Genomic DNA, 16840 nt, shown 5'->3' on the forward strand with positions numbered 1-16840 from the left:
TTTATTCTTTACAATATTTGCTCCCTTTCTACAGAAGTAATCAAAGTGGCTAACAAAGCATTGAGTTGGATCCAGATTTTAGTCATGCTTAGAGTATGTCCATTGAAATCAACGGGACTTACATTAGTAATGACTAAAATAGGTTCTATTGATTTCAGTGTGTATAAGTACAACTAAATCTGAATCCATTCTCCAAACACATAAAACAATGATAAAAAGAATTTCAATAAAATAACATTAATTTACAACTCAGCTGCAGCTGCCAAATAACTAGAAAAGCCTGCAGGGAAAGAAAGTTTTCATGGTCCTTAAAAAAGCAAGCAGCTATATGTTGTAAGAAAAATCAGTCTTGCGAGGATGTTCTGCACAACATCGCCTATTTCTTATAACCATTCCCTATCCAACAGCAGGGGCACCTGTAGAAGGGCCTCAAAGGTAGACTGAGGTATGAGAGCAGGTTCACATGGGGAAAAGCAATTCTTGAGATACTATGGCCCCAGGTCATTTGGGACTTTCAAGCTCAAAGGAGTAACTTGAATTGGATCTAGAAATAAACTAGTAGCCAATGTAAACTGTAAATGTGATCTGCTCTGCTGGATACAATCTAAATCCTATCAATGGAAGTCTTCAAGGGCAGCCCCAGTTAGAGTACATTACAGTAATTTAACCTGAAAGTGACTAGAGTATGAATGACTAAGGCAAGGTTTGATCATTCATACCCTAGTCCAGGAGTGGACAACTTGTGGCCCTCCAAATGTTTTGTCTAAAAATTCCTATCAGACCAACCATCATAGTCAATAGTGAGGGATGATGGGAACTGTAGGCCAGCTCATCCCTGCCCTAGTGCTTTTCAATTTAGATTATAACAACGGAGTATAGAAAAGAGAAACCAATGGAGAGGATGCACCAATAACAAGAAAAACAGGGTGTGTAGATGAAATCTCAAGGATGCACAAAAGTACAGATCTTATTGGCTCAACATATTTCAAAATATACTACTTGTTCAAGGCTGCTTAAAATGCACACCTCTGTGTTCTCTGATGTGCACTGTAAACAAAAGATTTGGTCAGACAGCACACTACAGAACAAAAGTATGTATTTCAAAATGTGTTGGGCCAATAGGATGCTTATTTTTGTGCATCATTGAGATTTTATCCCAACTTTTCCCCTTCCCCTCCCCCCACATTATATTAATATAATGGCTGTAATGCAGCTGCTTTTAAAGATGTTTCAGGCATTTCAACTAGTAGTATGAGGCGAAAAAGTTTCACTGATGAAATCCCCTTGGTTTATTGTAGTCACTCAATATATCATATTTTATGTTAGCAAAAAATGTATATATTTGTGCTTGACGAATAAAATACTACATTTAAAACTAGATTTAAATATGCATAAATATAGTGTTGTACACGATGAATGAAATTTACATTCACTTTCTAATTAAATACCCCAAGTGTAAAACCATTCCAATTGGAAGCTAATAAACCTGTAGCTTTTATTAAAGTTTCAGAAGTGTTTTAAAATTCAAAAATAATAAACAAACGGATAGGTTATTGAGTGAATATAATACATTGCAGCTAGAATCTTATGCCTATTTACTTGAACTCAATGTGATTTACTTCTGAATATGCTTACATATATAAGATTGCATTGCCTATATACTGTAGTTTCCGTAAGCTTTTTAACGTACTGGCTTACTGGAACAGCATCTGAGCTTGTGATATGTTATAGAGATGTAATTTGTTGATTCCAATAGAAATTACTCTTAAGTAAGTGTTTAGAAGGAAAGCTTTAATTTTTAAGAAAATATAATTTATATATTTAACTTCTGACTTGTATTTATTGTAAAACAGTAATGCTGCCCTGAGATCCTTGTGATATAGTGTGGGATATAAATCTTTTAATAAATAAAATAAAATAAATAAGAGAAAATATTCCTTTTGATTTGTGCTAATGGGATGCTGATAAACTCTTCTATAAATGAATCTAGCAAACTGGTCCTTATGTGTTTACTCAGAAGTAAATTCCACTATATTCAGTATTGCAGCCTTAGTTCATAATAATCCCTTACAGGCACATGATAATATTTTCCAGAATATGCAAAAGGCCCTAATTCCTATAGCCCTGGATAAAGCGAAATTAATTAACTTCAAAGCCTCCCGAGCACTGAAAGAAAAGACTCTAACTACAAAGCCAAATGTTTCCTTGTCCAAGAAAAATATACCATCATAGAACATTGATTAACCAACCTATTTAAATTTTGTTATATTATTCCTATCATTCCAAAATTTCCAGTGTTCTTCATTTGCACACATGGAACAATTCTTTATTTTAGCGGTTAGAAACACTGTACAAATAGATGGAAAACACTTTAATTCACATCATGTTTTATTTCATTAAAAAAAATGTATGACACTTAACAGTTTTCCTTTCTATTTTTTATTTATACAGGACAACCAAAGTATTTGGTATCCAAGATCTCCTAGTGTTGTTTGATTCATCAAAAGGAGGATGCAGAATAAAGATCAACAAGTTGCATTATCTTTTTTACTAGATGGGGTCTAGGGGTGGTTCCAGATGTGTGTGGGGGTGTTATTGTGCAATCACTCTGCTTTATTCATAGAATTTTATAGGGATCCAGACAAAGTCATCTACAATTTTTAGTCTTCCCATGTTTTTCCACCACTTCTTCCATCACTTTTCTTATCAGAAAAAAAAACCCATTAAGGAAAAAATATGGAATAGCTGCACGATGCCTTTTGACTGTTAACACGGAGAACCCTCTACCTCAAAGCAGCCTAGGTAAACCTGTTTTATTGCTGTGAGTAAACCCACCCTAATACACACCAGGAATGCGTGAGAAATTTGCTGGGTAAAGGTGTGTTTTTGTATGTGTGTGGATTTACCCAATTTGCACCTGCCAGACTCAGTTGTGGTCCTGAAGGTAATTTATTGTCAGAAATTTGAATATTTCTGAACTTCTGATTGTTTCCACAAAACAGACCAAAATGTGTTTGACAATATGTAATATGTCCACATTTGTAAAATGGATATATTTTGAAACACAAATAAGCTTTAGTCAATGGGTGCATGCATCTAAAAGTGAATGCATTTAAAAATGTGCACTGATATGCATAAATTATGAAAAATGCATAAAGTTTTTTGTGGTGTTTTTTTTTTTAATGCAAGCTCATGGAGAAATGAGCTGGAATAAGCTTGACTTAAAAAGAAAGGAAGGCAGAAAGAAAACAATCTTGTTGATACCAAAATTGGCAGATCTGTCCATCCCTAAGACGCACTCAGTGGTAGTTCTGCCAACTCGCCTACTGAATGATAGAGCAGTAGGACTTAATGTCTATTAAAAACACTTCAGTTTGAAAATCAAAGTGGGTTACCACTGAGCTATAACTCTGCCAGATTTCAGCCTCTAACCACTCAAAAGATTATTGTACTATAATATATCCCATATTATAACACAAAGATTTATTTAAGTACAAGGTTGGGTTTATTTTTAACACATACAAAACTGGAGTCGAAGAAATAAAAAGTAAAATTTTATTTCTACTAATGTTCCTAAGTGACATAAGCAGGTGTTTATAGGTTACCTGGCTACAAGTCTTTCTTCAGGGACTTCATTAGTGTCTCATTGAAAGCACACAATATATTAAAATTGCAAATGTTAATTTTATGTATAGACGCAGATGTAGAAATAATTACTATAATTTGAATAGAAAGCCATATGGAATCAGTTGATATTGGATAGGGGGTTACTGGGCATGTCTACACCATAGGGTATAGAGTGAGGGAGGGGGAAGATTGTGGATTTACCTGCTTCTGCAATCCTTCCCCAGCATCTTGATTGCCGTGTGATGTCTCTGAAGGAAAGAGGACATTGCGGCCACCATTTTTTTTCTTTCAACCGAGCTGGGGAGTGCAATTGCACTCCAGCGCAAAGTAAGTTTAAAAAAAATAAAAGACACGAACCTGCTCCCCATCCCTGATGGGCACAGACTGCCCCGGTGTAGCTCCGTGCCCATTTTAAGAGCCTCACTACTGGTGGGGAGGAAGGAATGACCCGGGAGCAGCAGCCACACAGCCCATGCTCCTTGGGATGGTCCCGGGATCGTGGAAAAAATGTGTTTTCTGTGGTCCCAGATATCCCAAGGAAAGTCCCTGGTCATCCCAGGTTGCCTCCGTGATCACTTGTGCAACAACCCCAGGATATAGGGCTGGTGTAGACATGCCCACTGTTAATATAGTTTTTTGTTTATTGCTGTTTTGTTTCTATTTTGCTTTGCAAAATGTAATTGTATAAACATTTTTATATTTGATATTTTATTGTATTTGTATGTTAGCTGTTTTAGTTCATTTATAAAGAAAAGCAGAACATTAAAAATAAATAAAATCTGGTCATGCAATGCAGAATGTAGAACAAATCAGGCTTGTCCTAGTAGGACAATATGCATTTGGATGATTTGCTAATCTGTTAGCAAACAATAACTACATGCAGTCTGGACTCTTAGTAATGGAGGCAGTCTTGCCCATGGCTAGATACAAAGTTAATGGAGGTTAATAGGTATCTCGGTTACTTAATGCAGTATTCCCACATGTAAGTAACAAAGTTATATCTTGTTGGAGGGATGTGGGAGTTGCTTCTTCATAGTCTGATTTCATAAAGCTCTAATAAAGACTGTAAAGGGATACCACAAGAATTAGTCAAATGTATCAACCACAAGAATCAACCACATAGCAGGATCGCCTCTGGGGCTTGGAAAAAGAACCCACAGACACTCCTGAAGTAGTGTGAGACTGGACCATGGGGAAAAGGCTCCCAGGCCAGTCCTGGAACATATGAATCAGGACTGTAGTCGTTTCCAAGACGGCTAGCTATATGGAAAACCCCTACTGCAAATGAGACAATTTTTGTTTGGTAGACTTGCAAAAAATTAATGGTGCCTTTTTAAAGTGTCTATTCATGATGACAATACAGAAGACTAGTAGCATAGCCAGTGTGCAAGAGCAGACCCATCCTCCCTGTCCCTGTATTTTGTGGATCTGTTCTCTGATTTCTGCGCAAATCTCACTCGTTATGTCAGTTGGTTTGCTCAAGGCAACATCCTAGTAACCTTTTCAGTAGGGCAGCTAGGGCTGGACCTGGGGGCTGAAGATCAAGACCCCGCAGCCCAGAGGGCCCCCAAATGATCACACAAGGAGCAGCAGGTGATTGCAGGAGAGGCAAATAGACCTTGCATCAGTACCTGAATCAGTGTGGGACCACCAGGGCTAATACTGCTCACTGCAACATCCGTTCTTATTTTAAAAAACACTTTATACTCAGGGATGGGTGGTTAGGCTCATTTTATTGTTTTTGCTTTAAAGATACTTTTCTAAAACAAAGTAAATTCCAAGTAAATATGTTTAGCATCAGGGTAATGGAAGCAAACTCAATTTAATGGAGAAAGAGAAATGTTAGTTGTGTACTTCAAACTGACATAGTACACATGGCTATCTAAAGAAGACCCCCGTAAGACCACTCAGTCCAAGGTCTAAAATGAACTAACTGCACCACTGAGCCTTTACCACACATAATGCAACCACATAAGATACTGTCAAAAATAACATTATTTTGGAGATACCGAAAAAATGTTTTCATTGGGTTGGATTCAGATTTAGTAATACTTAGAGCAGACCCATTGAAATTAATGGGACTTAATCAATGGGTTTATTTAAGGATGACAAAGTCTGGATCCAGCATATTATGTTTAAAATAGATTGAAAATAATTTGTAACAGTTAGAAATTTATCATTGCGGTTGAAATTTTTCAGTATTTTCTTTTACATATTATACTGAAGCACAGTTAAGATACACAAACAAATCTTCCTATCTGAAATGTACTGTGTCAATACTATTGTTTTGTTTTCGTGTGTTACTAGCCAGTGCAAATTAAAAATGCACTTTCAGAAGTATGGGGAAATACTGGTAGCTAAAAGTTTTGTACTACAGGACTTAACCCAAACTATATTAATATTCAAATTCCAAACTGCATAAAAACAGAGGGTAATTTACAATATCAAAACACATAAATGAAAACTAAATTGCCCTCATTCTAAATATGCATATGGTCTCATGCTGTACAATACTGTAGCAAGTAACCTCATATGCATAAAATTTTTGTAGTACATTATTTTCCACCCTTCCTGTTCTATGCATCATTCATCTAAGCAAATGGGTTTAGGATGGAGATTATGCAGTGCAAACCTATGCAGGTCAGAAATAAATCCCATTACATGCAATGAGACTTACTTCCTAGGAAGTGTATTAAGGATCATTGCCTAAATGTTTTTAAAAGTCTTCATTTCAAAATTGTAAAGTGCACATAAATTGTTTTGAAGTTTTGATATTGTTTCATAATGAGGAACCATCCAAAGAAATTTACAATTAGTGCTGTGCAGCCTTGCATGATTGGAAATTTATTTATTTATTTATTTATTACATTTCTATACCGCCCAATAGCTCTTGTCCATATTCAGAGGACATGAGATGGATGTCCATTGCTCAGAGTTAAAAAATATAATAAAATCTGAGTTCATGCAAGCTCTAGTGCATGCCTCTCTCTAAAATACTAGCATGTAGTAGATATTATCAGTCATGCAACACAGTACTATGCATATTTATACATTTATGGCCCTTTTAATGTAAATTCTTAATGTCATATTTTAATTCTTTGTATTAAAACTAACTTTTACATATTTAATAAAAACCTTTTGAGTATCCTTTTGTATTTTACTTCTTTGTATTGTAAAGTTTTTGTGTGCTTATCTGTGCATTTATAAAGTTGATATGACCATGACAGTTGAAATAACAAATGAACAAACATACCCAGAAGTAAGTCCCACTGTGCTGAAAGGCACAAGTCCACGCTATGTGTACCTAAGAGTGTAACCATAATTACAAGCCTAAGTGTGAATGGCACACTGATTCCTGTGTAATTATATTTGTGAACACTATTAGAAAATATACTATAAACAAAATGTCTTATTTAGACACATATATTAAAAAGCATTTTATATAATTTTCATATTAAGAATGGTAGAATTAGCTAGTGCGTGGTAGTTCAATTATAAGTATACTTAATTAGAAGTAAGGTTCACAGATTTCGAGACAAAATACTTCCAAGTCAATATATTTTGGCTCACATATGACTACACCAATTCTAAGCACACCAAGCCTAATTCAGAGCTCTCTGGGCATTTCAATATGCATACGAGATTCAATGAGACATGTAGTTTTCTTATTCAGAGCGATGTCTGGAGAACTCCACACAGAGACTTGTAGTTTCCCCCTTCAGTGCAATGTCTGGGTTTGGACACCCTGAGTTGGGATTTATGCTGTACAAAACAGGAAAGCCTTTGCATGTGTTGGAGATCTGTTTGCATAACAGAGCACCTGCACATGAAGGAGGCCACTGGAAATACATCTTGTTGAAAGTAACAGGATTCATTTTCATGGCATGAGTTTAGGCTTTGGTTAGCAGGCCCAGCCCAAGTCATTCAGGTTCCTGATGTGAAACAGCAAATTATGCCCACCCTGGTGCATAGTACCCAAGACTGGCCAAGTTTTTTGGTATCTGAGACAGAAAATCCCACAAGTGCCTTTCTTCCTCCCTGGCAGTAAAAATACAATATTAATAAACTAAACAACCAACCATTTGCTGTCCTTTCAGAACACACAAAATCAGCTGCCTGAGAAGGCCACCTAACTCTGCCTAATGTAGAACTGGTTCTGTGAGTTAGGTTTAATTTCTTTGAAGTACATCTGTAATTGCCGAAGGGTATGATCCTATGCTTTTAAGACAGAAATCATTCCTTCAGCTCCCAGCATTCCCAAAGCCCTAATATTAAACTGAATAATCTACTGATTAAACCAAAGTTTCAGTCCTAATCAAGACATATCTCACTACATATAATATTGTCCTATCAGCTTAGATCATGCAAACTAACTTCAATATGCAGTAAGGTATGTCTCTCTCTTTTTGTCAAATCTACGGGCAGGTTCCAAAGAACTGTGCAAGTGCGAAGCTTTGAGTTGATGTATGTTAAACATGGAAAACTGCTTTTTAGTCTGGGGAGGTTTTCAAAAGCAGCTTGAAATGTGGCACAAGAGTCTGCTGTTCAAGTAAAAAAGTAAAAAAAAATACTCCTGGACACACCCAAGACTTTGGCTAGGATCCAAAGAGCTAGTTTAGATGTGCCAAATGGCTTAGAAATGTCTTGTGGGATTCCCTCTCTTAGAACACTACAACACACACACACACACACACATACACACACCCCTTTTAAAAGTCCCCTTAGTTTAAAAACTGATTTGCCATATGCCATGGGAAGTTGCTGTCTGCAAAATATAAACCTAAAATCCCCATGGGCATTAGGAGCTAGTTGCACTGTTCTTTGGATTTGTAGTTATTGGATGAACTTAAAGTAGTTCTCTGGATACTGGCCTATATGAGTTGACAATTCTGTTCATGATAAATGATATTTTGATAATAAAATCGAAGCATAATTAACAAATTAACTCTGTCTAGGAAAAAAATCTCATAAAATACATTTTACTTGTGTGCTATGAGTATGCTGAAAGGCTCAAGAACTTTGATGAATCAATTTCACTGTTCCTTATATATGTGGGTCATTTTTCTTACTGAAATGATTTGGAGAGTAATCAGAAGTCATTGAAGTAATTAATTCATTTAATTAACACACATCTATCAAACCATTTTCTCGGAAGTGATAGTTTTAAGAAGTGCATCGGTGAATGTATATGCTTTTAAAAAAGGTGAATGTTGGAAATCAGGATTTCAAACTTCAAATATAGAATTCCTTCTTAAATATGTGTTCTGGGAAATAAATCCTACTGATACCAATGGAAATTGCTAAGAAAGTATGTCAATTAATAAGTTAGAACAGACTAGCATCAAAGTATAACAAAGCTCTCAGTAAAACTCTTGATAGCTAAAGTACATTTTAGAAGTCCATTTTAAATACAAACTAAACTTCTTTTTTGTCATCTATTAACTTTTGGAATTAATATATTTAATGTGAATTTAAAGATGAATTTCTACATGTATATAAGATGCATTATCCTTTCTCATTATAACTTTCAGAAGCCTCAACATTCAACAGTCTGTAAATGGCAAATTTTACTATCAATAGTAAATGGATGCTACGAGCAGTGTATGTGACTATTCAGTTACACAGCTTTTGGGAGATTTTTTAGCAAAAATATTTCCCACGAAATGTCAAAATGCAGTCTCATAAATATGCAATCATTATTAATTCAAAATGTTTCAAAATACTTTTTAATAAGAAAGAAGTGAGATGATGGGCCGTACAGATCATTTAAAAAGAAAGAAGATAAATTATTTAATGATTGTTGTTTTTTTCATGTAAGGTTACCCTACAAAAATTGGGTATATTTTGGAAGTGAGAGATACTATCTAGAAAGAGCTACTGCAGACACATGGAAGTACTGTCAACAGTTGTCTGCTAGTTTTGATGACTGTATTTCCCATTGTGATATCATACACAGATCGTGTTGGAAACAGATGACAGTTTCCCTGTGATTCTGCTGCAATCAGTCATATACAAAGAAGTCCTCTTAACCTGTTGAAAGGCAGTACAAAAGAACGGCAAAAATTATAGTGTGTTTATCTATCTGCAAATGTCTGTTTTACCTAATTTATAAACTATGACTTATGCATCACAAACTTATTACAAACCACAAGCTCATTACAGAAACACAAACATTTGTTGTTGTTGTTGTTGTTGTTGTTATTTTCTAGAATTTACTCTCTTTCTAGTGCAAATAGGCCCACAGATTTCTACCACAATGATGCCAGATGAAGAGCATTATTGACAATTGTTCATTGTCAGTATGACTGTGAAGATTCAATACTTTTTTGTGAACCTCTCTCCTGATTTCGTTTGGGTAATCAAGTAGTCTAGTTTATGGTACACATGGTTTTGAACCTTGGACATTCTTAAAATTTATTTGTATGTTACAAATTGCTCAAGTACAATTGTGATAGACATGTGTGTAGGTACATATCAATACACAGGTATATAAGTTTCAGAGGGAATGAAATAGTAATTTAAAGCCTACTCTCTATTTCAATGGGAAACTGATCCCCATTCTTTTAATTAAATTATGTCAAAAATTAGTAATTTGAACCAGAAAACAAAACATATATAACTTAAATATTTTAATAAAATCCTGAAAATTACTCATACAAGCATTTGCACGTACAAAACTAGGGGATGGGTGACCTAAAATTGGGCTTTACTATCTATGGTTACTTTATTATCTATCTGTTATTAAATATACTTTTCAGAACCATACAGTAGCCCTGAAGTTATATATTAAAGATATGTATTTTTTAAATATATATTAAAGATATATATTAAAGACTGAAAATGTGAACAATTGGCATTTAAGAGAATTTATGCCAACAAGAATAATAACCCAGTCTTGGACAGATTACTCAGTCACACTAAATGCCTTCATCTAGGTAATGTTTATAGGAATTGGTTGTATGGCTGTTATTGGAAAAACAACAGGAGTCATGCCCCTATGTTAATTATGTTGTGTATTACAAATACTTTGTAATTCAGCATTAAATATTTGTCTGAATTTCTATAAAAAACTAAAGGAGGTTAATATTTAAAAAGAGATTAATATGTCTCTGAAATTGTTATGTAGCACTTTTCTTAACATTCTGCATTGTATGTATTTACTATACTTAATCTTCTACAAATAAAAATTATTTCCCCTAAAATTAACAATAATTAACAAACACTTTGTTTACACATATCACATGATAAAAACAGCTTAACAAATCACAGTTTATATCAATTTACTATGTTTTCAGAGAGGGAAAACCCCCAAAATCATCAGGAGCAAACCACTAAAAACACCTAAGTTTCCTGATAGAATTGACACAGAATGTAGATGATCTAGAAAGAAAAGTATTTTTTTGCTAATTAAAAATATATATTTGATGTGAAACAAAGTAATTGTTTCATTTGTAATTTTTAAAGCATCATTATAGACAACTTTCCCCTTAAATTAGTTTATACTCAAATTAGAGTGTGTTTACTTGATCAGAAATTGGAATTCACACCTATTCCTCTGTGAATATGTTCTGTACACTTACACACCTATGTAAGGTATAACCACTGCAATTTATAAGTATTTAAACAGTATACCTATCAGTTTAAAGTCCCTACCTGGAGATGATATAGAGCGAACTGTATGTATGTTATTAAACATCTATATGCATTATGCATATCACATTACACAGTACTACACATCAGCAACACACATGTAACAGCTTAGTTTACGTGCTTTTTAGTGACAGGGATCCTTTCCTTTTAATTATCTCTTTTTAAAAATAAAACTTTTCACATGTCTGTATAACCTGTCTTACAGGGCAATTCTGTAGATGTATTACTCAGAAGTCCCACTGAATTTAATGGAGCTTACTAAATAGGCATTGGATTAATCTATAAAACTAAACGAAAATAAAATAATAGATACAAACTTCTCACATAGTTAGAATGTATCTGCAATTGAGCAACGGTTTAAAAATAATTAGGCACTCCTAAACAGGAATTGGGCTGGCTCCTTGACTGGTGATGGCACTTCTTCCAAGTACCTCTCTGATCAGAGGGAAGCTTGAAAAGGAAGACGGAAGGGAAACCCAAGTGTCAGAAGTACCCATACTAATCCAGACTCCAAAAGAAGTTTCCCCTCTGGACTGTAGGAAAGTCTGAACAAGTGATGTCACCATCCATCACATGGCCCCTGCAGCTCCCTGCCCGTAATACAAGGTCCCAACCACCACAAGGCGACCAGGCATCATGTGCCTGGGCACCCAACATCTCCCAAGAAGGGACTGAAGAACACATCAAAGGCACAGAGACACACAGGCAGGACCAGCTTCTTGGGAAGCAGCCCGGCCCGCCCAGCCTGGCTTCCTTTCCCTCTTCCCTTCCCTCCTCCTCCTCAAGGACACGAGAGGCGCGTTTACCTGAGCTGTCGCTTTTACGCTTGCCCGCTCGCTTCTCGGTTTCCACCGGGGACAGCGCCTGCCTGCCATAATCTCCGGGCGCGCACGTCGCCCCCGTCGGGGTGCTGGTCCCCAAGCTAGATGAGTTCGAGCACAGTCCCGGGGGGCTACTGCCCAGCTCCGGGGGTCCTCCCGAGTCCGGCTGGAGGCACAGGCTGTGTCTGGCCGAGGCGGAGGGAGGAGGGGGAGGCGGCGGCGGCGGCGGCGGCGGGGAAGCCATCTGCGGAATGTGCCAGTTCGTCTGCAAAGACTGGTGCTGCTGCTGGGGCTGCTGGTGGTGATGGTGGTGGTGGTGGTGATGGTGGTGGCCCCTGTGATGCTGGCTGCCAAACATGCCCTCCTCGTTGGGGTATCCCGCTATGATGCAAGAGGAGGACGAGGCGGAGAGCTCCGGGTAGGACATGTGATCGGAGCGGCCGTGCAGGGCGAGCGCCGACTGCGAGAAGGGGTGCAAGCCCTGGCCGGGGGCATGGTGAGGGCTGCGCAGGCAGCCGAAGAGCGTGTGATCCATGGCATGCAACGCCGCTCCGCGCGGCCGCCCCGCTGCTGCGGCGGCGAAAGAAGCCCTGCCGCGGGTCAAGAGGCGCCTCGCTCCGCCGCTCTCCTCCCAGCCACCCCCAAAGTAAGCGGCGGCGGCGGCAGCTGCCCGCTCAGATGTAATCCAGGTCTCCTGCGCGCAACTGGTCCCGGCCGTGGCTTCGCTCGGATGGTCAAAAAAGCGGGCGCGGTGCTCGCCGGCGGCGGAAAGGAGGTGGTCCCGCACGAGTGCTCCGAGGGGGAAGCGGCTCGCCGAGGTTATAAATACAGGAGTATGTAACGTGAGCCGGGGGCTGGCTTAGCTGCACGGCACTGACCACAGGCGAGCTGCCTCCCAGCGCCAGCCAGCCAGCCAGCCAGCCCAGCAGCCACACCGCCAGCGACCCGCAGCCTCCCCTCGCCCTGACCCCGGCTCAGCCTGCCCCTGGCCCCGCTGGGCTCCGCACGGCAGCCGGAGCGGCGGGGCGCGGGCCAGGTGATAGGAAGACGCGCTTGGCAACCTCCTCTTGCCAGGGCCTCGCTGCTTCCTGGGCCTTCCTCCCAGTGCACCCAGCTCCTCCCGCCTTGCCCCTCAGACACGAGGGGGCAGGCGGAGGCAGGGGCTCCTACCTCCTACAACCCCCCATCTCCATGCTGCACCGAGGGCGGGAGAGCGCACAGGTGAGCAAGTGAGGGCAGGCAGGGGCACACCTGCCACCTCCCAGTCACTCTCACCTGTCCGCTTCCTCTGTGTGTGTGTGTGTGGTGCAGAGGGAAGGACTGGACCCAGCAGAGCTGTCCAGAAAAAGCAAGCAAATGCGAGGGACGAAACTGGATAGAGGAGGCGTCGCTTCTTGCTTGCTTAGCTGTGATTCCCCTCTGGCCAGCCCCGAGATGGAGATTGGGCACAGTGGGATTGAGCTTTTGCAGGAACAAGGGCCGCCTTGTGCAGTTACTCTTCTCTTTCTGGACACAGCAGGGAGGGGAAATTGGACCTGCTGGATGATGAGCAAAGAGGAGCAGCGGCCTCCTCTTGCTGGGTCTCTCTGAGCTAGAGTCAGGGCAGCCTCCTCTTGCCCTCTCTCATTTGCTCACCAGCATTCTTCCTTTGATTAGTGCAATGGTGGGAATGGGCCCAATTTCCTTGCTATGATGCCCAGAAAAAAAGTGGCAGAGCAAGCAGGCAAAGTGGGTGAGAGGTCCTGCAAGGAGCAGCCCCTGTCTCCTCTTGCACATTTGCCTGCACTGGCCTTCTGGATGGGATGGGATGGGCCCCACTGGATTCAACCTCTCCCCCTCTACACACACACACACACAGTGCTCAGAGAGAAGGGGTGATTAAGTGAACAGCTTTGCCTACAAGATAATCTTCTACCCACTTGAAAGGTCTGATCCTCCATAGATAGTGGCACTATAGCAACTGATCAAAGATTGGTGATGATACCTCAGTAGTTGTCCTACAGCCCGGATTCCAGATATATGCCCTTGTGAGAGGATTCTTTGGAGAATATTACATGATCAGTGTTATGCACTACAGAGTACTTTCTTCACCTCATTCATTTTCCTGTCTGCCCAAACTTTATTTCCATTATACAGATGTCACACTGAGGCTTACATTCCTGTTCACTGAGGACTCTTCACATGTCACAACACATATGTACAGAAATCAATTTAGGGCCAGAAATTAAATGGAATCCCTGTACGGATAAGTACCTGGGATAGGACATGCCCATTAATTGCAATATCAATATTCAAAGAGGGAAGGCTTGGGATGCATAATTAAAAACCTACATTCATTGAAATAAAATGGGAAAATCTACACATTGTTTAAAAATGTACAGCGTGGAAATAGATATGTTCCCAAGAGTTGTCAGACTTGTACTTTTGGAATGAACCACAGCACACTCGTACCATTACCACCACCACCTCATACACAACATATTCTAGATGACATGCTGCTTTTGAAACTGAAAGCTCCATCACACCAGGGGTTAACACGCTCTCTACCTCGCTTCTCCGCCCCTGTTTTCTTTCCTCAAGTTATTTCCTCTTTCAAAAGAGGAAGTACAGAACGAGCACGAGGCCCATTGAGTCTGCTGCTCTAATGGCGCTGCTTCTCCTGCACACAGCAGGAGAGAGCAGCAATTCCATGTTTAAAAATACATCGGACTTAATTAGGGTGGGTTTTTTTTGTTGCGCACGGAAGGCCGGAAGCGGCAGAAGCACATGATGTCATGTGAGGGACCTGAGCAAACTCTGTGAGTGCCCAGTAACAAGCTTGCAATAAAACGCTCATGGGATGGAGGGTTTGAGGGGACTTTCAAAGCAAAGTTGTGATATTGCTTTAAAGGCTAAAGTTAGAAAGGAGTTCCTTAAAAATCCCATTGCTTGTATGGAAGCACTTAAGCTTGTCTAAAGTATATTTTTGGATCTTGGTTTTCATTTCCTAGAATCTCAATCTCCAGTGTTCTGATTTTTTAAATGTATGACATGGCCCTATGAATGATCTATGTTTCAAGCTGGGAGCAAACCGAGGATTTTCTTGTCTGTGTTGAATATTGGATCCACTGGACTCAGGAGCTCAGTGCTCTCCATCCTTACATATTTTTCCAGAGTCCTGGGGGTGGGGTGGAGTGGGGAGAGGGGATTCTATATGAATATATCATATTGAAGCTATCATGATTTCCTTCACTGACAAGTACAATTCCCTCTGCCTCATCCTCTCAAAAGGATTAAAAAAAAAGAGTAGCTAGTTACCCTGGGTGTAATTTTTTTCCTTTTTTAAAATTGTGAATATAAACAAAACAGAACAGAAAATACATCATGAAAAAGGGGCGGGGGGGAACATACATTACGTATATAAGATTGTCATTTTCCACCATGTGTACCATTCATTAAAAAAAAAGGAGGGAGAGAGAGTTATACAAAAGTTTCAGGAAAAGCAGACCAAATATCCTTGTATTTATCCACTTGCAAGTTGTGTCTGTATAACACTCCCTGGGTGTAATATATTGACTAAAGCTGCAGTCCTAAACACACTTATTAGAGAGTAAGCTTCACTGAATGCAATGAGGCTTTCTTCTCAGTAAACTGGCATAGGATTGTGCAAGAGTTTGAGCAGTGAGTTCATGATTCAGAACTCCCAACCTTGAACTTACAAGATGACCTCAGGGCAGCTACTGTATCTGGCCTAAACTCTCCCCCTATTTGCGATATTGGAATAATAACGTGACCTGGGTTTATTAATAGAGTATAAGGATTACTGAGGTAATATATGTGATGTACTATAAAGATGTTAAGATTTTTTTATTATTAAATATTAGACCTCACTCCTTGTCACTCAGATAGAGGGATGTACAGCCCTTCGGTGCACAGTGGTGGAAGTGTCACTCCTTTCTCAGTCTTCACTAGCCTAATTATGTGGATGTCAATAAAGTAGGTTGCAGTTTAACTAATACTGAGAAGGGGTGTCTCAACTCTTCTGTTGAATCCTTATCTAGAAGGTGGATAACCTGGGCTAATTTTATGTTATGTGAAGATTGTTGAGAGCAAGCAAGATCAGGATTCCTTTCAAACTTGAGTCTCTCTCAAGAAATGCTGTAAGTATGATCAGCAGAAGCTGATGTGCACTAGAACCAAATCCAATGGATTATAGTTGACATTTCCTGGAGAAACCAATGCAGCTTTCATTTTTACAAAAAAAAAAAAATGATCTTTCAATTTCTTATTTGCAGCATTTTCTACAAAGCTAAAGCTCTTCTGTTCGGCCCAATATGGGGCCTGGCCTGAGGCCTATTTCAGTGAAGTGAATATATTTCATATTGCAAACAGCTGGTGAGCGTTGTTCAATTACAAGTCTGGACAATTCATTTTACAGCATGGCTACTCACACCTGCCAATTACTTGATATTGATAGATATTGCTTTGTTTTGTGATTAAAGAATACACATGGTAGAAAATACTTGTTAGTAGGTTTTTCTTATTTCTTATTTATTTAAGAATATTTATATACAGCTTTCCATTTTCTCTGGAGCAAATGTTCTCCCTTTGAAAGTATCCCTTCATTTGCCAAATATTAATAGTTAATCTTAACCCTCTGGATAAGTTCTCTATTTGTTAAATTGTAAAGGCTAGAATATTAACTGGAATTAATCCACAGATATCAGAAAGGTCCACCTTTCCCCTATTAATTCAAGTTAGCC

The 16840-nt window shown here is 39.2% G+C and overlaps 1 protein-coding gene across 1 annotated transcript in view; it reads right to left on the reverse strand.

Annotated features, from left to right (window-relative positions):
• The window catches only part of MEOX2 (mesenchyme homeobox 2), a 79002-nt gene extending 66364 nt beyond the window's left edge, over positions 1 to 12638 (reverse strand). Inside the window, exon 1 of the mRNA XM_063118334.1 lies at positions 12084 to 12638. Within this exon, the coding sequence (XP_062974404.1) occupies positions 12084 to 12633 (550 nt within the window). The 5' untranslated portion in view covers positions 12634 to 12638. The remainder of the gene's footprint in view (positions 1 to 12083) is intronic.
• Between the last annotated feature and the right edge of the window lie 4202 nt (positions 12639 to 16840).

Source organism: Elgaria multicarinata, chromosome 1, assembly GCF_023053635.1.
Source record: "Elgaria multicarinata webbii isolate HBS135686 ecotype San Diego chromosome 1, rElgMul1.1.pri, whole genome shotgun sequence".
NCBI classification, from domain to species: domain Eukaryota; kingdom Metazoa; phylum Chordata; class Lepidosauria; order Squamata; family Anguidae; genus Elgaria; species Elgaria multicarinata.